Raw genomic sequence first — 26,361 nt, forward strand, 5'->3', positions numbered from 1 at the left:
CAAATCCGGGGCTAACCAAGGCTTTTTCAGAGATCTGGGGAAGAATGTTGTCATGGACCAAGTGGAAACTGGGATGCCACTTTGTGGAGAGGCTGGGCCTGGGGAAGGCATGTGGGGAGACTTGGAACTGGACTTTAATTTATATCTCTTCAATTATATCCTGAGGTTAGACATCTCTTCCAATATTTCTCTGCCTGTTTCTCTTTACCAATGTTTTCTAGTAGGTTGTTTGTTTTTTCCCTGCTGATTTGAATGAAGCACTTTGTCAAGAAAAATAACTCTTTGGTAGTCATGTATCAAAGAGTTGGGGCACTTTGACTTTAAGGGAGCCTCATTAAATCCAGGGGGAGGCTGGATCCCCAAGATGCTGGCTGGCCCAGCAGGCCCTGGGCAGCGGATCTGCCAGTCCTAGGAAATGCCCCATCTCAAAGTGTGCCCATTCCCTCTCTGAGCTCCTCAGCTTCTCTTCTGGGGCCAGGAGATATCTGAATATTCAATAGTCATGAATAGTGATGACTCTTCTTTCTAATTTGGCATTTGTCATTTATTTTGTTTCTGGTATGTTTTATATTTATATAGACAAACTTAATCTTCTCCTATGGCTGTTGGATTTTGTGTGATGTTTAAAAGGGCCTTCCCCAGTTTCAGAATTATAAAATGTTCACTGATGCTTTGTCCTTGTATTTTATGGTTTCAGGTTTTGTATCTAAGCATTTTGTTCATTTGGAATTTATTCCGATATAATGAATAAATTGGTTTTAATAATAAAAAACCAAACAACCGTCTTTCATTTTACCTTTTACTAAGTGGCTTATCGGTTGCCCCAGCATCATTTCTTGAACAATTGATCTTTCTCTTGCTATTGTGAAAAGAAGCCTTGATCATGTACCAAATTGACACATGCATTTGGCTTTATTCCTGGCCTCCCCATTCTGTTCTGTTCATATGTTTCTTAGATTGTCCTGTTTTTATAATACATTTTTATATCTAGTAGAATTTTGTTAGATTCCCAACCTCATAAAAAATGCACAGGGATTAGGACCACATTAAATGTATAAAAAATAGATGTATTTGTACATTAATTCGTGGATTAATATTACATCCTTCTGAACCAGAACAAGGGAAGTAAGCTTTACATTGATCTCTGAAACCTTCTCCCTTAATTCAAGGTCAGAGTGAAAAGAGAGCTGAAGGAGGTCCCCACTTCTGAAAGCAGACCCCAGTGTCTACTCCTCCCTGTCTTTCTCCTACTTGCAAATATATAGACAGAAGGTTCTTGCTGGAAAAAGCCTACCAGGAAGTCTCCCTTCTCTTATTTGACCGTCAAGAGATGGTCAGCTGTGTCTCTGCCCAGGGGCTGCCTCATTCTGCCTCCCTCACCAACAAGACTCCATGCTGGCAAATGTTTAGCCATTAGCTGAGTGGGAGAGGGTGGAGAGGAGAACCCTGCCTTGTACAGCATCTGCCAATATCTGTGGTATAAATACACCCACCATAGCCAACTTCAGGCTACCAACATGAGGTCACTGAATGCAGCTGGGAGGAGGCGAGGTGTGCATGGTCCACTCTTGCCAGCCATCCAAGCCGGCTCCAGCCGACCACATGCTCTGACCTCCAGCAGTGGATCACAGTTCCCGTTGGACATTACGGCATCTCTAATTCATCACGCTCAAATTCAACTCATCTCCCCCGGCAAAATCTGCTCTTCCTTCTGGGAAAGGGTACTGTGTTACTCAAGTCAGAAGTGTGGTGTCATCTTGAGCTCCTGCTTCTCCCTCAATCCTCATTTTTTACCATCACTAAATCCTTCAATTCCACCTCTAAAATAGCTTGCAAGTCCAGCCCTCCCGGCCAGCCCTACCGATTCTGCTCCAGTCCAGGCCTTGGTTGTTGCAAGTGCCTTCCAGCCAGCCTCCCACTGCAGCCTCTTCTAAACATGCTGCATGCTGGACCTTCTAAAACCTTTCAAACTGCAAATCTGGTCATGTCCCACATCAGCCTAACACAGCCTACAAGCTCTTCACACCCTCAGGACAAAGCCCAAGCCCTGACCATAATGTAAGGGCTTCTCACGGGTCCTTGATTGCAGTTATTATCCCCTCCTCCAGGAAACCTTCCCTGCCTGCTCTCCCTCCCCAAGGCTGGTGCCTCCTCCTTGTCCCACAGCTCTCTAACCATCCCCTGGTTTAGCACTTGCTGTCTGCATTGTCATGGATTATGTGATCGCTGGTCTCTTCCACTAGATCATGTGCCCAGAGGGCAAGCTGACAGAGGTCGGGTTGCTACTCAGCACCTAGCAGGCACTGGGATCTTAACAAATATGAATGGAGTGAATTGAGACACGCTCAGTAGGTGTGTCTACCTGGTGTGGGGTGGCTCCTAGTGGATGAGGACTGGAAGTTCAGATATCTCCTGGCCCCAGAAGAGAAGCTGGGGAGCTCAGAGAGGGAATGGGCACACTTTGAGATGGGGCATTTCCTAGGACTGGCAGATCCGCTGCCCAGGGCCTGCTGGGCCAGCCAGCATCTTGGGGATCCAGCCTCCCCCTGGATTTAATGAGGCTCCCTTAAAGTCAAAGTGCCCCAACACTGTATTCCAGCTTGCTTCATTAGAAAGTGAACCCTCCTCCAAAGTGTTTGGAGGGGGTCCCTCTTTGCTTGGACCATTTATCAAGCTCCAAGAGGGGAGGCAGGTAGCCCCTGAGAGTGGCAAGGCTGGTTCTTATTAGCGGCATCTCTGCTGGACCCTTCCTGGCTGAGTGGTAAGTCACATGTTCTCCATCATCCCCGGCTGCCACCAAGGGTGCCCACTTGACCTCTACCCCTTAATGACAAATGGACCATTTGTCTTCCCCCATCCCTGCTCCCATTAGCTCAGGGCAGCTTCCTGGAAGGAGCTGAGTGGGCTGCCCCTGCTGTCCAGTGGGGACTCAGCAGGGATGGCTTGAGCCACTGGGTGGTTGGGGCCAAAGTTGGAGGATGCTGGCCTGGTTAAGACTCCTGGTACAATAAAACCTTTCCTGGTGCCAATGTAGGCACCCACCTGGAGGATTTTTTTCTCCTGAAGTAAATATCGTTTTTTTTTTTTTTTTTTTTTTTTTTTTTTTTTTTTTTGAGACGGAGTCTCGCTCTGTCGCCCAGGCTGGAGTGCAGTGGCCGGATCTCAGCTCACTATAAGCTCCGCCTCCCGGGTTTACGCCATTCTCCTGGCTCAGCCTCCCGAGTAGCTGGGACTACAGGCGCCCGCCACCTCGCCCAGCTAGTTTTTTTTGTATTTTTTAGTAGAGACGGGGTTTCACCGTGCTAGCCAGGATGGTCTCGATCTCCTGACCTCGTGATCCGCCTGTCTCAGCCTCCCAAAGTGCTGGGATTACAGGCTTGAGCCACCACGCTGGGCCGTAAATATCGTTTTAAATAGTAGCATTTCAAACATGGAACAGGGTGTTGAAGCAAGAATGCAGGCTTTGGGATGAGGCTGACCTGGCCAAACCCAAGCTCCAGAACTTACTAGCTGGGCAACCACAGGCGAGTTAGGAAACTGTTTTCTCCTCTGTAAAATGGGCTGGTGGAGCCTGCCTCACAGCTGTGAAGGAGACCTATTTTGTGACGGGTGCCTGGGAGACAAAGGCTCTCATTGTCACCTGAACAGAAGCTGTTTTTCACTATTGGAGTCAAATCCGGTGCAGTAGGTATGTTTCTGATTAGGTTATCTGTGCTGGGCTGAGGCCAGGAGGGGCAGAGGCTCTACTGCCCTGAACACATCTCCAGCAGTGGAGATTTTCAATAACTTTTTGGTAGCCTGTTGACAGAATTTGCTGAAAGAGTGTTAGAGGACCAGCAGGATCCACACAATAGAACATCTGTAGCCAGACCAGAAGGCAGACAGAGATGGCAGCCTAGGGTGGGGCCTGTATGCTGTGTTACTCCCCTGTCCTCCTAACACACGAGTCTCGGTCCTTGATGTTAGAACCTGGAGGACTGTCTTCTGTTTCTATGACCTTCCCATCACCACCTTCATCAGGACCAATTTGGCCAGGGCATTGGTGCTGCACCTCCTCCAGTACACAGGAGGCCTGAAGCCCATCGGGGCAGCCACCATGTAAGCCCAGGAGCACATGTGACAGTGACATCAGGCCTGTCCTGTCCATGACAGCAGCAGGAATCAGAAGCAGACTGGAGCCAGATGGCCTGGCTGAATGATCTATTACCAGTGTAGCCATGTGCCAGCCCTATGGCTTTGGGCAAGTCACTCGGTCTCTCAGTGCCTCAGTTTCCTCATCTGTAAAATGGAGGTGATCACAGTCCCTACATCATGGGGTTCTTGTGAGGATTAAGTGAGTGAATACATGTAAAAGTCTTAAGATAAGACCACCATAGAGGAAGTGTTAAGCGTGGTCATTATGGTCTGCGCCCAGAAGAAAGGCCATGTCTACTCAGTCCAGGGCTGCTCAAGTGCTGCCTCCAAACTGGCCCCTGACCTGTCTGCCAGCCTAGCTCTCCTGCCCCTGCTCTCTGCTCTCCTTCCCAAACTGGCTCCACCTCTCAGTTCCCCACACTTGCCACAACCCCTCGCTTGGCTGTTCAGCTCACTGCGGGCCCCCTCCCTTGGATGTAACTTAGCCATTTGTTCTCCAGCCCCTCTCCCTCCGATGTGGGTCTCAGTCTCCCAGAGGCTAGCCCTCTGCTCCCATCCCTCACTGAGCACATGTGGGTCAGGAAAAGTGCAGAAGGTGGAGCTGGCAGCCTGCTGCTGTGGTGAGGCCGGGGCTCCTCGGTTCTAATCCTGCCAAGCCTCTACATGGGAGGCCCCTCCCCCTCTCTGAGCCTCAGTTTTCCCTTCTGAGAGGGCTGTGTGAGACCATCCCTGGGATCCTTTCCACCCTGACATGTGGTGATTTTATTAAAGCCCCGTGGTTCAGGGCTCTGGGAAAATAGCAAGCCCTTCCTCCCACAGCCTCGATATCTTGCTGGCTTCATCACCCGCACTCCCATTTTGGTCCCTAAGGAAGCACATGTGAGGGGAACCTCGCTGGTTTTCTCAAGCTCCCAGCCACGGGTTGGAGGGTGCTAGGGAACACACAGGACCCAGCACTGCACACAGAGGCATCTGTGAGGGTGAGTGTGGGCTGGGCTTCTGGCAAGACCAGTACTGCATGCCTGGGTCAGTGAACCCAGACTCGTATCTGCTCCATGGGCTTCCAGAAACAAAGGCTGGTTCCCGGGAAAGCCAGATCACCCCATTTGGAGGAGAGCAAACTCTTTCTCCCTTCTGTCTGTAAACAGCAGGGCCGCCTCGCAGCTGCTGTAGTTTCGTGGCTAGAGGGCAGGTCCCTCAGAACCCTCCCAAGGGGCTGTAATTTAGGTATATTTAGCCAGGCCACTTTCCTTAACATCAACATTGGCGCCCGAGGCCTGGTTGGGCTGGCCACATCACATGCAGTGGCCTCCCCGCCCAGGGGCACAGCTGCCCTCGCTGTCCCCTCATCCCTAGCCTGAAAGCCCTTTCATCAACTCACCCATACCCCCCACACCCCAAGGAATAGCAAAAACAACTTACAGGGGGCCCGCGGGGGCCAATGATGGACAGCCCAGCATCTCCGGGGGACCCCTGCAGGGAGAGAGGAAGGGGAAGAGGGAGCGAGGGGCAGGGAGGTATGGAGAAGAGGAGCCGGAAAGAGAGGAGCCAAAGGGAAGGAGCTGGCAGGGGCCGGGAGCAGGACGCCGGCCCCATGGGACAGGAGAGGGAGGCCGGGGACGTGGAGGGCCATGAAGGGATCAGCAGAGGCAACAGAGAGGGCACAGGGACAAGGAGGGAGCATTTGGGACGGGTTGGGAAGGGCAGGTAGTAGGGGGAAGCACCAGGAGGGAAAGGAGAAGAGGTGTCAGCGAGAACACAGGACATGGGGTTCCGGGGAGACAAGGTGGTGGGACCCCAGGCCGGGGAAGCAAGAAGAACCAGATCCATTGGAGTGGCAGGAAACAGGGAGACACAGGGAGAGGGGGGAGACTTAGCAAGGCTGCCCAGGCCCGAGTGTCTCCCCCGCCCAGCCCAGGGTGCTTTCCAGCCCCCCTGCAAATACCCATCTGGCCGCACACCCTGCAACTGCTGAACCTGCCCGAGAACGGGGCTGTGCAAACAGAGGGTGGGGACACGAGCAACATGTGTGCTGTGTGGACTCAGCATCCCTGACCCTGAAAGGCTGAGCTGCCTCAAATTCCCTAGTTCCCGGTTTCAGAACGACACGGAGGGGTGAAGGCTGGGGCAGAATTGTCAGCTCTGAAGGGAAGGCAGTTGCTGCTGAATGAGGAGCTCAAAGTGCTGTCAAGGGTGGCTAAGCTAGTTAGACAAGCGCTGTGTGTGTGTGTGTGTGTGTGTGTGTCCCCAAGTTCAAGGTCTTACTCTGCCAGGAAAAGTCACAAAACCTCTCTGAGCCCACATAGCTCCTCTGTGAACAGGGATTCTGAGAGTGGCTCTGCTGCCCTTATGGGAAACGCATTTTGGAAAATGTCATACTTCACAGGCAGGCGAGGGGTGATTTCAAATTAGTAACTGTTTTTGTCATGGCAATGATACAATAATTTTTATACAAGGAGGTGTAGTGTCATGGTTGAGAGCCAGAATGCTTGGGTTTGAAGCCCAGCTCTGCTACCCACTAGCTGTGTGACCTTGGGCAAGCGACTTAATGTCCCCATGCCTGTTTTCTCATCTGTAAGGATAGATAGCGCCTGTCTCGTAGGGTGGATGCGAAGATGTCACGTGACAATGTAAAGTACTTAAAACAATGCCTGGTCCATGGAAAGGGTCATGTGTCTTTCTCCTAGGCAGTTTAGCCTCATGCCAATGTGGAGCTGACAGTCTGGTTCCATTTTGGGGACAGAATAGCATGGTAGCTAGGGCTCCAGCCTTGGAGTCAGACCACTGGGGCGTCTCTCCAGCTCTGCCACATTCTAGCTGTGTGACGCGGGGCATGTGACTTGGCCTCTCTATGCCTCATGTAAATGAGAATATTAAAGCTTCCCTGAAAAGCTTATGTCGGTGCTAGTTGGGAAAACAGACAAAATATTTAAAACTGCACCTGACACAGTTTGTGTTTAATACATGGCAGCTGTATTGCAATTGTTGAGATTGTTATTTGGGAGACAGAAAACTATTGCAGAAATACTGCATTACAGACAGGGAAGTACAGAGCCGGGCACTGCGAGGTCTGGCTTGGAACCCCTGCTCATCACTATTGCTATGCGATCTTTGGCCAGCCCTGCTCCTTCCTTGGGCATCAGATGAGTTTCCTCATCTGCAGAGTGAGCTCCTTAGAAGTGTTGTGCTTGGCCAGGCGTGGTGGCTCACGCCTGTAATCCCAGCACTTTGGGAGGACAAGGTGGGCGGATCGCCTGAGGTCAGGAATTCAAGACCAGCCTGGCCAACATGGTGAAACCCCGTCTCTACTGAAACTGCAAAAATTAGCTGGGTGTAGTGGCGTGCACCTGTAATCCCAGTTATTTGGGAGGCTGAGGTAGGAGAATTGCTTGAATTCAGAGACAGAGGTTGCAGTGAGCCAAGATCTCGCCACTGCACTCCAGCCTGGGTGACAGAGGGAGCCTCCATCTCAAAAAAAAAAAAAAAAAAAAAACAGGGCTGATGTTCCAGGATGGCTTCTGGGTTTCTGACTTCCCAGGATCTATTCCATAACCTCGGGGGTCCCCCTGGGCAGTTCCAACTACACAAAAGAGCAATTGGCCAGAGCGATGAGGCCTCATGCTGTCAGGGCAGGGCAGGGCAGGGGAGACCTGCCCAGCTGGGAAAGCTGGGACCGCCGCCCAGGAATCCCAAGACTGCTGCCCGATGGTATGGAAGCTGTTAGGAAACTGGGCCGTGAGAGGCTTTGAGGGCAGCAAGCCCAGCCAGCACCCTCTGCTGAGGTTTTCATCGGGGGAGGAGGGCTAAGAGTCTCCCTGTCAAGAGTCCACCTGGAGGAGGAGGCTGGGTGCAGGGCAGAAGGGGAAAGCGTGGACTCACCTTCTCGCCTGGTTGACCCTTTACTCCCTGGGGCAGCCACAAGCAACACAGGGTGCAAGAAGGGAAAGGGAGGGAGAGAAAAAAGAGGGGATGAGAAAGAGGCACCCACACGAGAATCCGTGTTCATGGCACAACAACCAAACAGAAGAAATCACTGTGAAATAAGAAACAAAGCAAAACACAGATGCTGACACATGACAGGTCCACGTCCAACAAGCACAGCATGTGGCATGTGGAAGGCAGCGGCTGCAATGTGCAGCTGCTCCAGATAACTGAGGAACAGAGGCTGGGGCTGTGAGAGGCCCTCTTGAGACATGTGCGTGTGTGTGTGTGTGTGTGAGAGAGAGAGAGAGAGAAAGCCAGAGAGAGAGAGAGAAAGAAAGCCAGATAATTGGAGAGAGACAGAGAGAGAGAAAAGATAACAAGATCCCACCTAAGTCAGGAAGTCTTCCCCAGAAACCATGGCCCCAGCTGGCCAGGACACTCTGAGGTTGGGGTGGGGATGGGGGGGAATTGCCCCAGGACTGTGTTGTGATGCTGGTGTCTAGGAGGTTTGCAGGTCCAGCTGAACACCAAGAACAAAGCTTTGGCAAGCTAGACAAGCCTGGAGTCCTTGGGCCTGGCCGGGTAAGGTGGAAGGAGGGGGCGTGGAGAACCACAGGAGGCCAGAAGGCAGGACACACACCTCTGGAAGGATGGAGCACGGGTCAGTGATGCAGAGGAGGCTGGTTAGGTGGCCAAGGGTCCCTTGCAACCACAGTGACCAGTAGATGGGCAGTCCCAATCCACCCTGCTCTGGACAAGCCAGTGGGGCCACCTCTGGTAAACCCCAGGGATGACCCAGGCATGTCACACCTACTGGCCACCTCACTGCTTATCAGGTGGCTCCTGCCAGGACCCCTACTGGGCAACCAAATGGGCGCATTGTCACATTTAAAATAGCACCAGCAGCCGGAGTGGCTTCCTTCCTAAGAAGGAAGTGGGGAGACCTCCCCCACTGCTATGGGGGAGAAGTGTGGACACTTCCTGGGGGAAGGTGTCCACAGGGTCCAAGAAGGAGGACAGGACGGACAGGACGGGGAGGCCCAGAGCTGCCACTTTGCATTTTGCAGCCTTCCCTGTGGCCGGTCTCTGCACATGGGAGAGGCTCCTGAAGCTTCCCTGGGAGCAGGGACTTTGGGGTCCCACAGTTGGCTTGGGTACAAAACCCAATTCCACACTATCTCACGTGCAGTGAGTCTTAACATCTTCATTTGGAAGACAGGGCTCAGAGGGCTATGGTAACGCAGGTGACGGGCTCAGGTCCACATGCTCAGGCCCTCGGCAAAGGATGGCTGAATCATGTTTCCCTGCTCTGTTCAGAACCTGTGATGGCTTGGGTGGACTCAGGATCTGGAGTTAGAGAATGGAAGAAAAGAGACAGAGCCAGGCAGCAATTCCACCATGCTCTGCTCTGGGAAGTGGTGGGAGATTCACGTGGGGCGGCCCAGGGCTCCCAGCCTCCATGCCTCGATAGACAGGCCTTGGGTGGGCCCTGGAGAGAGCAAAGCTCCGTGACATGGAACTTTCACTGAACTCTGAAATATCCCAGGCCTCTGGGGCTTCATTCTAAGGATCAGACTCTCCTCAGATCTGCAAGGCCAGCGGGGGTGGGTGGTGAGCGGGGAGTAGTAATAATGTCAGGATCAAGAGTGCAGGTTTGGAGTTGGGCTGTCTGAGTTCAGATTTCTGCTCAGCCACTTCCTGACTGTGTGAGCTTGGGAAGGACATTTAGCTTCTGAGCCTCAGTTTTCTCATCGGAAAAGTAGGGGTAGAAACTTTTGCTTACCTCATGCAGTTCTTGTGAAGTCTGAGTAAGCTAATATAAGGCTCTTAGCACAATGCCAGCAAGCAGTTAGAACTAGCAAGGGTCAGCTTTCATTTGGATGCCTTTTCTCAGCCTCTGAGCACTGGCAGGCTCACACCAGGCATGCAAATTCACACAGGGATGCGTGGCCCACTCCTACAGCCAATCCCATGAGATTCTGAGGCAAAGCTGAGAATGACATGGGGGTGGTCAGGGGTCTTGGGGAGCCAGGTGAGGCAGAGGCTGATGGCAAGTTAGGAGTCACATGGGGAGAGCGGCTGAGGCCCTGTCCCAGCCCAGGCTGGGGAGTGGTGAGGGTGGGGCATGGCCATCACTGCCTTAGGCTACTGCCTTTCCAGCCCTTTGTAGACACTCAAGGGCTGCTGCTGGCCTTCCCATTTCTGGGAAATACCCTCTCCATCAAACATTCTCATCTCCGCTTCTCCATCTTCATTTTCCAGCAGGAAATAGGGAATGTTTTAACTCTCAGCCTCCTTGTGAGGACTTGGAGGCACCACCCGGGGCCAAGCCCTGTCTTCACCATCTCTTAGTGCATCTCTGTCTACAGAGAAGGCCTCTGGGAACCCTGGCTCCCCCGAGGGGTGCTGCAGGAGCAGCTGTGAATCTGAGGGTGAGCTGCCAGCTTTGGGGGGTGGAGTGGGAGTCCTTCTGATGTTGAGGCTCAGTTTGTTCCTCCCATTCCCAGCAGGTAACTGGCAAAGGGCTTTGTTCATGCAACTTTGTTGAGTTTTTCCTTTGCTGTGGCAGATCTCTGGAGAGTAAAGCCGTATTGTGAGGTCTGAAGGACTGGAATACAACTTCCCTTCTCCTTCCTTGTCCCTCCCTGAAGCATACTGGGGCCTGGGGAAGGGAAAGAGCTGACCCTCTCCTTGGGCCTGGGGTAGACAGCACATTGCCATGGTTTAGAGGACAGGCCAGCACGGAGAAGCAAGCAGTGGCCACCTGAGCAGGTGCAAATGGGCCAACTCACCACACGTCCAGGCATCCCAATGGCACCTTTGTCCCCCTGATAATGAAGGAGGCAGAAACAGATGTGGTTGGAACCAGGCTAGCATGTGAAGGACCCTATAGGCAAGCTCTGCACCTGATTTAGGGCACAGCTAACCTGGTTTGCAGCAGGGACACCTTCCCGTATGATGCCCAAGCATCATGTAGGTGCACTCCCTATGCACCTCCCTAGGACTATTCAGCAAGCAGCCACTGCTATGGCTATGTGTACTTAGGCATGAGTGTTATGGAAAGAGCACTGAAGAAAGAGTCTGGTCCCAGCCTGGGCCTCAGTTTCCCTATGCCTTTCCAAGGCCTTTGCTCCCTTAGACTTCACTGTTGCATCGATTCCAGCAATGGCCAGGATGTGCCTCATCTTTATCATGCACAACTTCAAGACACAGAGCAGGGTGCCTGGCAGCTCCCGTGTGACAGATGGGTGAATCACTTTCCTCAGTCTGTCTCTGCCAGGGCTGGAGAGCAGTGCTCCACCCTAGCCCCTGGTTTGAGAAAGCAATCTCTGGAGTCTTTCTCCACTCCTCCCTCCTCTCAGCCACCTCCAGTACTGACAGGAAGGACCATGAGCCATGTGGATTCAGCCGAATCACGAGTTGCAGATGCTCCAAGGGAAATGCTTTGTTTTGTAGCCAGGGGTTACATCTTCTCACTCTGGAAATCTGCTTATTAAGTTTTGTTCCTCCCCCTTTTGGTAGAAAATATTTTTTTGCCATCATACGCATGCAGACATCATAAAACCTGGGGTGGGGCCTGAAGTTTGCTAGGAGCCTGGAAGGATGGAAAGTAATAGGGTGCGGAGAATCAGGTGGTTTTTCCAGCCTGCTGGACAGGAGGCGACTGCATGGGCATTTCTGGGGTGACTGCATCTGCTAACCCCACTGAGGCACAATGCCTTGAGGAACAATGCGCATCCACAATGTATGTGGGGCACACCTGAGAGAAGCAACTATTTCTGAAATTAGGCTCTTAAAATTAACACATAAGGTCAAGACCAATGGTGACTTTGAGTAAAATGTTCCACTTTTGCTAAAGAATGGCAGGGTAGTAGTGCAGATTAGAAGCACTGACTCTTCCTTTAACCTCCCTGAGCATCAGTTCTGTGGAGTAGAGGTGATAAGAGCTTCTTTCTCATGAGGTTGCTGGGAGGATGCCACGTGATGCTGTCTCTGAGAAGCACGTGGCCAGTGCCTGGCCTTTGGTGTTGCATAAATGGCATCTGCTCGTGTAAAGCCTAGCACAGCCGCAGGCAGGTGAATTTCATCAGCATGTTTGTACTCCACACCTTTTGCTTTGTACACCAGGGGCTCACATCCATAGTCTTTTTGAGGGTTACTCCTAGGTCTCTTCACATGGAAGCGTCAACAGGACCACGACCCGTGGATCTGAAATTGGCTCTGCCTGCAAAGGACCCCAGGCCAGGGCTGGTCGTCGGCGGTGGCAGCTCTATGGTCCACTCACTCTTGGGCTTTTGAATGATATTTCAGGATGTGTGTTTTGGTTTCTTTTTCATTTCTTTTTTAAAACTAATGCTCTTTGCAGTTCTGGCCATAAAATGCTTGGGTTAGGGATGGGTGTGGAATGGCCAGGGACTGGAAACTATGTGCAGCAGCCCCTGCTCTGTCAATTGCCCCCTAAATGCTTTTTAAAGGTGGATGTTGTAAGAAAAAAACAAAGTCTGCCCACATTCCCCTCGGTCATCTGATGTTTCCCCTCCTTGGATTTCATGGGACCGATTCACCGTCTTCCTTTGCGCTGAGGCTCTTACTGGGAGAGTTTCCATTTGCAAGTCTGAACATTCTCCCACATGCATTTCATTAAGAAAGCCACTGCTAGGCATGAATTTTAGAAGCTGTTGGATTAGTCCAAAGGTTACAGTATAATCCATGTCTAAAAGGGGAGTCATTAGGTAAGAGGGAGGCACATAAGGGTCTGGAATCTCATGGATGTGACCTTTGGTACAGGGAGACAGGGCAGACTGGTGCCAGCCCCAGGCCAGGGTGCTCTCCATACCTGATTCCGGCCCCTTGACAGGTTGCAGCATCTTGCCTGGGTCACTCCCCATCTGAGGGTCCATGGAACACATACCTAGTATTCCACTCATCCATGCCCCGGGCTAGACTCCACAGAGCAATGTCTTAGAATACTTTAAAGATGGGTTTTGAAGGTGGAGCACAGACCACAAGCAACAGCAGTACGGAATGGTGTGTGATGATACAGACCTCTAACAGGTCCCCACCTGAAGCTTGGACAGATGGACAAACTATTTTACCTTCCTGACTCTCATGTATAAACAGGTTTATAATCATCCCCATTTCACTGAGGTGTTGAACAAGCTGAAAGTGTGAAAGGTGATAAATGCAGTACCTGGTTCCTCTTATGGTTTCAATAAGAGATGGCTATCTTTTTTGTCCCAAAGTCCCCGTGGTTACTTGGCACAGTAACTCTCTAGAATTGGGACATGGTAATTGAGGGAAAACAAAGTTTCTGAGTCTGCTCTCTTACCAGCAGGCATAGGAAAACAGTGGTTTGATGTCAGCTGGTATGCAAGGGGATAGTCAGTGTGCCAGTGGGCTGCCCATCCTTGCAGCTGCCCATTGTAGGGTCATCAGTCTGGAAGTCAGCCACAGTTTTGAAGGATCTGCATGCTGTAATTTGTCTGCCTCGGGCAAAGGGGCACCAAGGGCTGCAGCTAAAGATGCCCCAGCAGGGTCCTCTCTGGATCTCAAAGGAGGAGGGAGCTGAGGTGACTTCACCCTAAGCTATAGACCGGGGATTCTGGAGAGTGGCCTGTCACCCAGATACACATGGAGAAAAACCAGCCACCCAACCTAGCCAGTCTTCAGACTGAGAAACAGCATGTAAAAGAGATGCAAAGGAAAGAAGAGACAAAAGTTACTTACTGGGAGTCCAGGTCTTCCAGTGGGACCCTAAATGAAGAGTGAAGTTTCCATAGGTCAGGCAGGGTATTGCAACACCTAACTGTTGAGCACTGTCCCAACCAGCTGTGTGACCCTGGCAAGCCACTTGGGTGGGCCTTTGTTATTGCATGAACAAAATGAAGGGGGAGGCTTGATCACTAAGGCTCATGAAGCTTCCTTCCAGTCCTGGCTCTGAAGACAGCCCACCTGTGTTCACCTCTTGGCTCTGCCACTTACTACTTGGGTAACCTTCAGCAAGTGTCTTGGTCTCCCTGTGCCTCAATGTTCTCATCTTGAAAATGGAAGAATAATCATTACCTATCTGTTAGGATCAAATGAGAGAATGTATGTAAAGCACTGAGCACAGCGGCTGGCATATAGCAAGTCCTAAATAAATGCAGCTACTACCATGATTATTAGAAGAGAAGAGGACAGGCCAGAGACGGCCATGGGGCTGGCCTTGGTTTTTCCCTCCAGAGACCCTGCTGTCACATACAGTTCCTCTCCTTCCAGATGTCCTGCTCTTCCCATAAACTGAAGGCAGAACCAGGAGTGGGTCTTGGGGTGTTCCCTGGGAGATAAGTCCCCGTAGGGTGCTGAGAAAAGTTCAGGCAGCACCAGGAGTAAGTCACCCCTTCTAACCTGTGTTCCTGAGGACATCCCCTCCGTGGTGGTGCAGTGACACCCGCCAGTCGTGGGGGAGGGGGGTCCTTGGGGAACGTGGGGCTACAGACTTCATGGGGACAGGACTTGTCGCCATCCCGTCATGTTGCTGGTTTTGCCCCATAGCACTAAAATGTGAGCTCCTGAGGTAGGGACTTTCCTGTTTCATTCACGAATGTGTCCTCAGTGCCTCAGCAATGTGGAGCTCTCAGTAGTCCTTAAGACACATTTACAAATGAATGAATCTGCCTGTGGATACCAGGAACCTGACAATACCCCTGCTTTCGCAGGCCCCCACAAGGACAGACCAGGCACTGCGTCCCTTAAACCAGAGCTTTAGTGCTGAACCAATGCCCTCTTCCTCGTGCTTCTAAACTGCCTGTCCCCTAATGTCACAGAGTGGGCTGAGAAGTGGGGCAGTGACCTCCCATCCCAGGGAAGGGAATGGGCCCAGGTGAGGAGGGTCCAACCTCATGCAGTGGGTCTACTCTGAATAGGAACAGAAGGGGCAATTTGCTTGCTGTGTCCTTACAACCGACACCATCCATATCGTGCCACCCTTACGAGGACACATGAGGGAAACTTATTTCAGGCCCCATTCTCAGGAAAAGCTGTGCTTTGCCCAAGCATCAGGCGCTCTCCTACCTTACTGCAATCCAACACTTGCCAAAGCTCTGCTTTCCTCTTTGCTCTGACCACTGAGAAGCTCAGAGCCGCATGTGTGGCTCATCTGCACAGGATGCTGCAGTACCATGGCTCTGGATTCCCCTTGCTTTCCTGCCTCTGTTCTCCACCCCTTACCTCCTGTTTCCTTAGATGGCTTGTAAATCCTCCTAAAATGTTTCTTGGAATGAGATGGGGTAGAAATAAATAAAATAATAAACTCATTAATAAAAATTCACAAAATCATAATTTCTGCCTTAAAATGTAAGGTTTACCCAGCCACTTGGGAGGCTGAGGCAGGAGGATGGCTTGAAGTCAGGAGTTCATGACCAGCCTGGGCAACATAGCAAAACCCCGTCTCTAAAAACAAAATTAAAAAAATTAGCCAGGTGTGGGGGCGCACGCCTGTAGACCTAGCTACTTGGGAGGATGAGGCAGGAGGGTCACTTGAGCCCATGAGATTGAGGCTTCAGTGAGCTATGATCACACCACTGCACCCCAGCCTGGGTGAGAGTGAGACCCTGCCTCTAAGAAAGAAAAAAAAAATTAAAGGTTTGCAAAAATCCTTTGGGCATCATCTAGGGAAGCCTTATGCTTTTAGGATTAAATGAATTAATATATCCTAAGTAAAAAAAAAAAAAAAAAAATATATATATATATATAGTATATATATGTGTGTGTATATATATAGTATATATATATGTGTGTGTGTATATATATATAGTACACACACACATATTCCTTCCAATACCCATATGAAGCAGATATCATTACTGTTCTAATTTTACAGATGAGGGGACTGAGGCAGAGAGAGGTTAAGTAACTTGCTAAGGTCACAAAGCAAAAAGTGGCAGTGCCAGGATTTGACTGCAGTTGGTCCGGCCCCAGAGCCCATGCTCATAATCACTATGTTACACTGCCTCCATAAAAACATAACAGTGTCTAACACACAATAAGTGTTAGCTACTATTTCAGCAAGGATCATATTCAGCAAGGCCTGGCAGCTGCTGGCAAATATTTCCCTGTATTCCTTCAGAGAAAGATACATCCCTACTTCCCTTGGTCATCTGTTTTCAGTCTCACAGTTCTCAGTATTAAGAAATTATCCCTTAAATCGAATCCAGGGATGGCCAATAGATGTCAGCTTGAGCACTGACACCAATGGATTGGGAGTAAGGGACGAATGGGTTATGTTAAAAAGCTTCCTAATTGATTAGCAATGTCTGCCAAGGGCATGATGGGTGGGGCAGTGGTGGCTGCCAATTTGCTTCCACCTAAATGGTTCCTGCTGCAGCTTTAATCCATCCTGCATGGTTGTGTTCTCAGGCACTGGCTGACCTTGTGCCCACAGGAACCTGGATCTTCCTGTTGGAGGACAGAGCCAGCCCCCAGGATACACCCAGAGGGCAGCAGACGGGCATCTCAGAGCCCTTCTCTCTGGCCACCAGCGTTCTTCTTTTGCAGGAAGCAGAGATAACAGGGCTGAGGAGATGATTCCTGTCCTGGTCAGCTTCCCATTTCCTCCTCCTCTTGCCTTGTGGTTTCAGCCAGCACTGGGCAAAGTGAGCCCAGCGCAGAAGAGGAGCCCTGAACGAATGTGGGGAAAGCTACCTGGGCCTTTCTCCTTCACTCTGTGGGCAGAGACTGAATGGAGACTCACCCCTTCCACCTCATGGGCTCCTTCAGGAAACAGTCCCTGGGTTGGGCCAGCACCAGCTCTCAGAATGCAACATTACTATTGAGGGAAGGACCCTCAAGTCAGGCAGGGACTCAGAGCTGTCCTGGCATCCTGGCCCTGGTGGTGAGGTGTGTGCAGGAGGCCCCAAGGCAGGGTGGGAGCAGTTGAGGGCTCTTGTGGCTTCCTCGGAATAAGACAGGGAAAAGTAGCACATTTCCAACAGGTGAAAGCTCTCTATGGCAGAGTTTATTTTGGAAGATGGATGAAGGGAATTAAGATCTGACACACCAAACATGCCATAATAAATTATCCTTCCTTTCGAGCAATGACATGACAGATCCTGCCTCACTGTGATGTGTCAGGGGGCATGGGATCCTCAGCATGGGTGCAAGGGCCTTTCAGGGCGCAAATGGAGTCTTCAGTAATGGCCTTTACTAAAAATTAAGCAGGCAGCTCCCACAGGTACACATTAAGAGGAAAACAACTATGGAAATGACTTCTCCAAGGAAGGGATGATGATAGGGTTGATTTCAGCAACCTTGAGAAAGATCTGATGTGAGGGCTGGGCCCTTTCAACTCCTATCTCCAGCTCCCCTAGCGCCCTCTGGTCTTTTGTTGGGATATCAAAGACTGGTGCTCCTGTTCTCTGGATCCATTACTTCAGGGAGGCAGTCTCCTTGGGCTCTTCTCAGGTTCTCTGGAAGTGGCTCCACTCCCCGCCCCACCCTGGGCTTCCTAGCAAGGCCAGGAAGGAGTGCGGCGTGCTGCCTATAACTTACGTGCTGTCTCCCAGTCTGACCGGCTGACACCGCTCTCTCTTACATAACCACTGCCACCACCACCACCACCACCACCTGCCCAAAGTGACTTGGCCAGAATAGAGCTGCCCACTCAGGGGTGTGGACCTGAGTCCTCTGGAGCAGACCACGCTTGGAGCCAGCTCGATGACCTGTTTTCTGAGACTTTTCAAGGAGAACTGAGGAGAGATGATCTCTTTTCTTCTTTCTAATGTCTGGTGCTTTTTTTTTTGACTCCAATAGCTTCTTTGGGGGACAAAAGAACTGAGCTAATTAGAGGGAAAGCCATTCTTCTAGATTGAAATTTGGGGCCTGCTTTGCCCTGGGGGCAGCCATTGTCTTGCCCTGGAGGAGTGCAGAGGTGGGTGAAAAGCACAATGGTAGCCTCCTCCCCACAAGAAGCCTTCTGGAGGGACCGCTCAGGAGCCTGCCTTAGGCCCTCCCCAAGACAGCAGGGGCCCAGCTTGCAGTGTCCCCACCCAGAACTCCATTACCGGCAAGTGACACAGGCCTTTCAGATGCATGAGACCCTCGGCTTGAGTACTTACAGGAGGTCCTGAAAGAGAGAGAGAAAATGCCTGGGTCAGTGTCATTGCTGTAGGGGGCGGTGGGGAGGCTGCCTTGGAAGCAGCGTCCGGGGATTCTTCAGCGGAGGGGTTTCCATCTGGTCTTCGAAGTTTGTCTTTTCCTGGCCCATTTTCACCAATATAATCTCTTCCCCCTTTATTTCATCTCCATATTTTCATAACTGGATGAGAAATCCAGAGGTCTGGGCCCCAGGCTCAGCCCTGCTGGCGACCTGCTGGTGGCCCTTCTGCCTCAGCTTCCCACCCCACAAGATGGGCTTTCCGTGACCTGCCTGAACTTGTGTACCAGGCTGCTTTGCAGAACACGGGACAGTGGGCACACTGAGAAAGGTGGAAATAACAGATCCTGCAGAGATGAGGATTGTTAGCATGCCGGTGTCCTCACTGGGCCATGGCAGGGAGGGCCAGCAGGCAGGCAGGCGTGGGCGTGGATGGCCACTGTGCACCCTGCCTGAGGCCCATTGGCCCATCCTGGTTTCTGTTTAAGAGTGAGTTAGGCACTTCACCCCTCCAGGGTCTGCCACCCACAGCCTATTTCTCAAAGTCCCCTCTCGGGCTCCGGCCCCACCTCCTCCATGCCTCTCTCTGTTCCTTTCTCTTTCTGGTGTCCACTCTCCACCTCCCTCCCACGGCCGCAGCAGCAGCCCTATCTCATTACTGGCAACAGCCAAGAATGACAAATTCAAGTGTTCCGAGAGGGAGAAAAAAGGAGTAGGGGTGGGGAGCAGGAGGGAAGGTTTAGAAAAGCAGCCCCAGAAGGATAGGGAAGGAAAGGCACTTCTGCGAACATGAGCCACGAAACCCCGCCCTCCCGGCAATTCCCAGCTGGGCCTGGTGTGTCTGCTCGGCCCCTAGTGCCCTGGCCACGTTAACTCAGCTGCGACTCCTGTTGCTTCTTTTATGCTCGGCCAATAAAGGCTCCTATGTTTCCCCGTGCTCCTCCCGTTCCCAGAGCCGGCTTCCTTCTTTCCTCCTTCATCTGTCCGCTTCTCTGCCCTGGTCACCATCCAGGAAGAAACAGCCTCTTTCATGCTGGCCTCTGTCAAGCCATCATGTTAAGCGGGACAAAATGTTTTAGATTAAAAGCAACAGAAAAAGTCAAGAGGTGTAGAGCCTGGGTGAGCAAGCTCCAGGCCTGGGCCTTGCATGCAGGGCCCAGAACAAGCGGGAGGGAGCACGGGGCAGGGGGAGCATCTGGGAGCCATTAGGCTGAGTGGCAGAGGAATGTCACCCAGAATCTGAAAATATCCCCTGAGCCCAGCCAGCCAGAGGGACCAGCTCAGCTGGGAAATCTGTTCCTCCTGGCTGGGGGAGATGTCCTCTGCATGAGAAGCAGGCTGGTGACAAAATTCAGCCTGTGGCAATTTGGGGATGCTTCAGCCACATGGAGGGCAGATGCCTTGCGCCTGCCAGGCCCGATGGGGCCCTGGCTCCCACTGTGGCAGGCTCTGGTGAGGCCCCCAGTGACACAGGCTGGAACTCTGAGGGCAGCCCTGCCTGTTTTTAGCAGTCTCAGCTGCATAGCTATCACCAGATGCAGCCAGGTAGCTGGGACAAGACTCGACACTCAGCCGGATGGCAGGAGGAGCAGTCTGCTGGGTCTGCCCCTGGGAGATATAAATTCTACTGAAGATTTTGAGGGTTTTTACATCACCACCACTGCCACCACCATCGTCACTGCATAGTCCTCTATGGTCCTTATCAGGTGCCAGGCACAATTCAAGGGGTTTTCCATTATGCAGTAGGTTCTATCATTCCCACCTTACAGATGAAGAAACTGAGGCACGGGAAGGTTGAGTGACTCCCCAGGCCCATGCAGCTAGTAAATGGTAGAGCTCCAGAACCTTCTCTACAGTGCCTCTCTCTCTGTCCGTCACTCAGAAAGCAACCTACCCCCGACCCCCCTATTGCCTGCAGACCAAGTCCTCTCCAGGCCTCCCCCTGGGATGCCTGTCATGGTCAGCCTCCAGCCCCCTTCTCCAGACTCAACCCTCTCTTCTGTCTTTCACAGGCACCTTTGTCCTATGCAAGGGAATTTGGCTCTGCCAAGCTTAGCCAGGCTGCCACTCCCCATACCTATCCCTTACAGGAACTTCAGAAACAGGAAAATCCTCTTTGTGAGCTAATGCTGTGCCATAGGAAGGGGAAGAGATATACGGGTGCTATAATTTAAGGCTTTCTCTCTCACAAACCATTTTTTCCCGTGTTAAGGATGGTCTTCATGTGTCCCCCTGGAAAATCTTCAGGTGCCTTGGAAAACCCAACTGCCATCCTGCCCCTGCCAACCTTCATCAAACAGGCCTGCACTGGGACAGCCCCGGGTTTCCAAGCAGATGCTTCCCCTGATGCTGTGTTCAATGCCTGGCAGCTTTAAGATGCTATGGAGCTGATGGCTTTGCAAAATATAGCAGTGCCTGGATGTCACTAGTTGCTCTCCCATGTGGGCCACTTGGCTGTGCCCATTACCCTGGCTGGGCACCAAAGGATGGAGTCACTCCAAGGCATTACCAAATCCCCGCAGTACAGATGGAGAAAGAGAGGCCCAGGGAGATTTGTGACCATCCAGGGCCACGTTGTGGGCGGGTAATGGCGGTGGGACGTTCAGTCTCCTGACTCCCCATCCTGGGGTCTTCCTAACAGAGCACACCATATCTCATGCTGATCCTGCTGAGCTATGGCCCATACTACCACATCTTGAGAGAGGAGGAAGACACCTGGACTCCACCCATGCACCTGCTGCTTCCTCAGGAGGACACCTGTTTCTTGCAGCAGGGAGAACTATGAAGATTGTCCCTGCCCCCTCAGGTGGGCTGAGCAGCCCGCAAGCAGGGCTGTCAGGGAGGCCCGCACAGCAGCCATCCAAAGTGGGGACATTCTGCCTGAGACCTCCCTGCTGATGTCTGCCACCCATCGCCTCAGCTTCCTGCTAAGGCCACTACCGTTCTCCCCCGGGGTTTGACCCACCTCCTCTGAGCAAGGCGGCCATGCTCCCCCAAAATGGACACACAGGGATGGAACCCATGAAGAATTCTGGGGTAGCATTCTGGGTCGTGCCTTTTTTTCCAGCCGCTTTTTTTATGTTCATTCATTCAACAAACACTTAACAATGCCTACTGTGTGTGAGTCACTGTGCTGGGCTATGGCTGTCTAAAGACGAATAAAGTATACTCATTGTCCTCTGAGGAAGGAAAACTTCATTTTTTAAGCACTTATTATCTACCAGGCCTGATGCAAAGCTCTGATGAAACAGAGATGAGTAACTCATTTCCTCCTGCTGAGAAGTCAACAGTTTCCTATGTTAGAAAGCTGGAGAAATTCCAGAGATGAGAACTAAAACAAACATGAGGGTTTAAGCGAGAAAGGTTTGCTATAGGAAGATTCACTTTTTCATTCCTTCATTCATTCAATCAACATGTCCTGAGTGCTCATTACGTGGCAGACATAGACACAGTGCTAAGCATGGGGACTATAACCCCGCACTTGGTCTTTACGACAACCTTGTGAGGTTGGCATTGTCACCCCTTCCATGGACTTGGAACCTGAGGCTTAGAGGTTAAGCAACCTGCCTAAGGTGGTCACTTTGTTCTTAGATGATGGCATCTGATTCTTAAAGTTTTAAAAATTTAATTTAATTTAATTATTATTATTTTTTGAGATAGGATCTCACTCCATTGCCCACGCTGGAGTACAGTGGTGCAGTCATGGCTCACTGCAGCCTCAACCTCCCTGGGCTCAGGCAATCTTCCCACCTCAGCCTCCTGACTAGCTGAGACCACACACCGCACCTGGCTAATTTCTGTATTTTTTGTAAGGACGGAGTTTCACTATGTTGCCCAGGCTGGTCTCAAACTCCTGAGCTCAAGCTATATGCCTGCCTCAGGCTCCCAGAGTGCTGGGATTATATGCATGAGTCACCACGCCTGGCCTAATTTTATTGTTTAGCTTTTATTTCCATATAGTAGGGTCTGGATTTGAACCTGGTCTCTCTTCCTGCAAAGCCTGTGTTCTCCTGGTTGGAGGTCATGAAGTTCTCAGGGGTGGAAGGGGCCCTCAGCCCCTTCTAAAGTGGGCAGGTAAGTCCCCTTCCCCTCGACCCTGGACTTAGTCCCACCCAGTCTCTGGATCCAGTCCTGGTCCTGGACAGGGGGCATCAAGAGTGGCAGGGTGCTCCCAAGTTCAGTGTCATCTGAGCCATCTTCTGACCCTGCTTGACTGCTGGGCTCCCAGAAGCTGGGGTCCTAGCCCCCACCTATGCCTCCTGGTGCCTGCAGCCGACCACCTGCCACCAGCTCTGCCACATGCCCGACCCACCCATCTCTGCCAGGACAGGTGCTCTGCATCATGGGTTCCCCTCAGACCTTGGGTGACTAATGATATTGGTTACACTCTGCCTGCTGGATCAGGGGTTCACAGCTCGGGGGGGATTTGGCTCCCCAGGGGATAGTTGACAATGTCTGGAGACATTTTGATTTCACAACTGGGAAGCTTCTACTGGTCTGTAGTAGGTACTGGCCAGGGATGTTGCTAAAAAGACAGTGCACAGAGCCTCCTGCCACAAAGACTCATCTAGTCCCACATGTGAATAGTGCTGAGGATGAGAAACCCCATGCTGGACTAATGGCACCAGACCTGCCTTGGGGCTCTCCCTGTGCCTCAGGCCCCACAACGCACACCCTCACCCATGGCCCAGCCCTCACCGACCTGTGGTTTGCCAACTCTTGGGATCCCATTCTTCTACAGTTTGGCCTGTTCCACCTCCACCCAAGACCTCATCGGGACAAATAGTAATTTGTCTGTTATTCATCTATTGAGCGTGTACTCTGTGCCTGACACTATGCTAACACCCTTATTTCACTCGGTCTGCCCAACAACCCAGTGAAGTATCGATGGTTATTGTTCCCACTCTACAGATGAAAAAGCGGAGGCCCAGAGAGTTTATGGTGTGTTCAAGGCTGCAGAACACATGCACTACTGGGCTGGTACTTGGCCCCAGGTCTGCCTGCCTCCCAGGGCCACGGGCCCCTGAAGCTTGAAGGAGGCACATGGAGAAATAAATGGAACAGCCTCTGCCTGAAAGAGCAGTGAAGAAGGGAAACACGAGTAGCTTTAAAAACCATAAAAAGCAATTTGTCAGGGGCAGGCATGATGGCCTGTGAAGGGACACTGGTGACCTTTAAGGCAGCCTCTGTCTTCTGGGGTTAACCTCAAAGAGAACACCCAAACCCTGTCTCGTACAGCCCCATGGCACAAACCCTGACTTTCTAGGGAGGCCTGAGGCAGATTTCTAGGGTAGACCATCTGAGTTTATTTGATGTTCTGGGAGCACGGCTGACAAATCATGCTTTGTGACTGATAAAGCACTTCCTTATATCACAGGTCACCACAACCCAACTCCCATTTTATAGATGAGAAAACTGAGGCTCTGAGAAGGATGTAACTTGCCTATTATTCATGGCTGGTAAATGATCCTGAATCCTGGTCTAGTGCTTTTCCCAGAAGAGTCCACCATTAGCAAAGCTTTGAGAAGCTTTACATTTCTTAGGAAAAGCATCTGACTATTCAGACAGAGCCAGTTTGTGCAGTCTTGCAAAAGCCAACTGTATGCATCTCTTCCTAACTTGGCGCCCAGTGACTTCACACTGGCGCTGGAAATTGGCCGTGGTGGGAGTATTCACACTACAGAAATTGGCAAAAGCTACACAGCAGCCCCACCTTACCCCGAGAGCCACTTATTAAATGTTTGCCAGCACGCCACAGCTCACATCTGTCCTGTAATGACGTCTCTCAGCCACAAGACACTCCCAGACCTTTCCAGCCCAGGTTGATGGGGTGTAACAGGTTCTGGGAGAAGTAGGCAGCAGTTTAAATCACACACACCTACAGTCTCTCTTCCGGCACTCATGGCTGACATTGATAATCAATCACAGCTCCTTAATGAGCCGAGACAAGGTTTCACAATTCTTTGCAACACAGCCACTATCAATCAGCAGAAATTGGCACATGATATGGAACCTATTAGTCATCCTGGAAACTAGAGCCATCTGGAGGTGAGACTCAGGAAGCAGATGAAGCAGGAGGACCCTTTTTAACTAACCAGGCAGGACTGGGTCTAGCCTTGGGGAGTGGCAGAGACAGAGGTGGAGAGGCTGGGTGTCCTGGACTCTCCAGACACATCTCATACCAGGCGTGGGGACTAGCATTGATTGCAGCCCTCTCTCCCATCCCTGTTCAGCTGCTAAGGTTGGCAGAGAGACTGGAAGGTACGAGCAAGGAAGAGACAGGAGCCAGTAAGATCCCCTCCAGCTTAGTTCATGCCCTGGCCCCAGGAGGTCCTCAGAGGACCCCACACTACTAGCTGTGCCACTGCCACCCCTGGAGCCACCTGAGGGCAACCTGAGTGGCCACCTTCCTGTAAACTCCATGGAAGTGGACTTCACGCCTGGCAACCTGGTGGGGCACTTGGTCCGGCTCCATGGTCTTCTGGTCTGGCTCCAGGGTCTTCTGGACACTCTTTCCTTGGCTAACCCCTGCTTTCAATCTGGAGGTGCCCCCTTCACGTCCTTGCTCCTTGCATTGTTTGGCAAGTGCCTGAAGGCCGGTGGGACCGGGGAGGCTCAGATGCCCAACACCTGGGACGACTCCTCTCTGTGGACACAGGAGGGTGTGCCTGGGTAGCAGACTTTCTTGGTTACCTCCTCTGCATCCATTCTCCCTTTCTCCTCCCAATAGAACCTTAAAAGTCCCTCCGGCCTCCTCTCCTTCCTGATGCAGTCCTGTGTTTCCAGGGAAGCTGTTCCCCAGTCTAGCTAGCAATGGCTGAGGGTACATGCCTGGGGCCAGGAGCCCTCATGGAGATGGCTCTGGTGAGAGATGGTTTGAGCAGGCAGAGGGACAGGAGGTCCCCTTACCACCCCTGCAGCTCCCTTGATGCCAGAGTCCCACATCCCTTGGAATGGGGGCTAGCAGTCCTGGGGCTCAGGAAAATGGCCGCAGAAGGCCACAGGCAAGGAGGGCATGGGGGACCTGGCTGCAGGGTTCTGCCCAGGAGGATGGAGGGTGATGCCCAGCTCCTGGCAAGAGGAAGGACAACCCAGACAGAAGATGGCGCCAGGCCACCCCCGTGCCCCTCCTGAGCTGGTCCCCTCCCCCACCCAGCTGCAATTCTGGGTGAATAAAAGGGAGAGGGGAATGGTGTCTCAACAGCTGATGAGAACCTGAAAGGCTAAGGGTTGAGCAGGAAGTGGCTGAGTTCCCCAGAATTATTTTTCTCATTCTTCAGCAGAAGGCAGGCTCTTGGAAGCATGGCTCAGTGCAGTATGAAGGGGTAAAGAAGATTGTGTCCTGGCACACTGGAACTGTGTCTCCCTCCTGCCCGCTCTCAACACCTGCTCAACACCAGCTATGCATGGCTGCTGTGCAGGAGGCTGTAAAGGTCACCTGTTGTCCCTGACCTTGGGGGCTTCTTTTCTAGCTCAGGAGACCGCCCCATCTGAGTCCCCTGACACGTCATCCTGGGGGACTGTGGCAGCTTTTCCCCGGAGCATGGCTCATCTGCTGGTCACCACGCCTACTGCTTCCTGCAGACTGAGGCCAGTCACCCCAGAGTGAGACTGCAGCCCCCAAGTTGCCCACCAGGTGCAGGCCCCCTGACTCTGCCTTCCATCCAGCTTAGAGCCGGGAGTGCAGCTGGTTCTGGGGTGAGGCTGGCCCCATGTTGGTCTCCACTCCCAAGCAAGCTCCTGCCTGGGGGCACTCTGTGGCTGACAGTCAGTCCTTCTTCCTTCTCAGGGCTTTGTTGTACCTTTTCTCATTTGAGTCACAAAACAGCCCTGAAAGGCTGGGGCAGGAGTCAGCAGCCCCATTTTCTGAGTAAGGGACTGAGATGCAGAAAGGAAATGTGCTGTCTAGAAGCTCGCACAGAATTCCCAAACTCCAGTCTCCTCTGGCTGCAGCCCTCTGGGCAGCTCCCCTGCCTGTGGCTCTGGGCCTTGTGACCAGCGACTGGACTGGGAGGGGCAAGTGGTCCTGACAAGACCCTTAACCGCCAGCCCCAGCCCTTGAGTCCCAAGTCAGGGCTGCTTTCTTCCACTGAGGTGTCACTCAGGTCCCTGAAGGGAAGACAAGTCTCCGGGCATCACACCTCTGACCCGGGACCTTCTTCCTGACACCG

The 26,361-nt window shown here is 52.0% G+C and overlaps 1 protein-coding gene across 3 annotated transcripts in view; it reads right to left on the reverse strand.

The window, feature by feature from the left end:
* COL13A1 (collagen type XIII alpha 1 chain) overlaps positions 1–26,361 on the reverse strand; it is a 164,750-nt gene that overhangs the window by 80,579 nt on the left and 57,810 nt on the right. For all 3 annotated transcript variants that reach the window (XM_030940756.1, XM_030940755.1, XM_030940754.1), the window contains exons 3-7: positions 18,153–18,160; positions 13,786–13,812; positions 10,851–10,886; positions 8,014–8,040; positions 5,557–5,607 (exon numbers count right to left, since the gene is read on the reverse strand). In XM_030940756.1, coding sequence (XP_030796616.1) covers positions 5,557–5,607; positions 8,014–8,040; positions 10,851–10,886; positions 13,786–13,812; positions 18,153–18,160 — 149 coding nt within the window. The remainder of the gene's footprint in view (positions 1–5,556; positions 5,608–8,013; positions 8,041–10,850; positions 10,887–13,785; positions 13,813–18,152; positions 18,161–26,361) is intronic.

The sequence above is a fragment of the Rhinopithecus roxellana genome, chromosome 11 (genome assembly GCF_007565055.1).
Source record: "Rhinopithecus roxellana isolate Shanxi Qingling chromosome 11, ASM756505v1, whole genome shotgun sequence".
Classification (NCBI taxonomy): Eukaryota; Metazoa; Chordata; class Mammalia; order Primates; family Cercopithecidae; genus Rhinopithecus; species Rhinopithecus roxellana.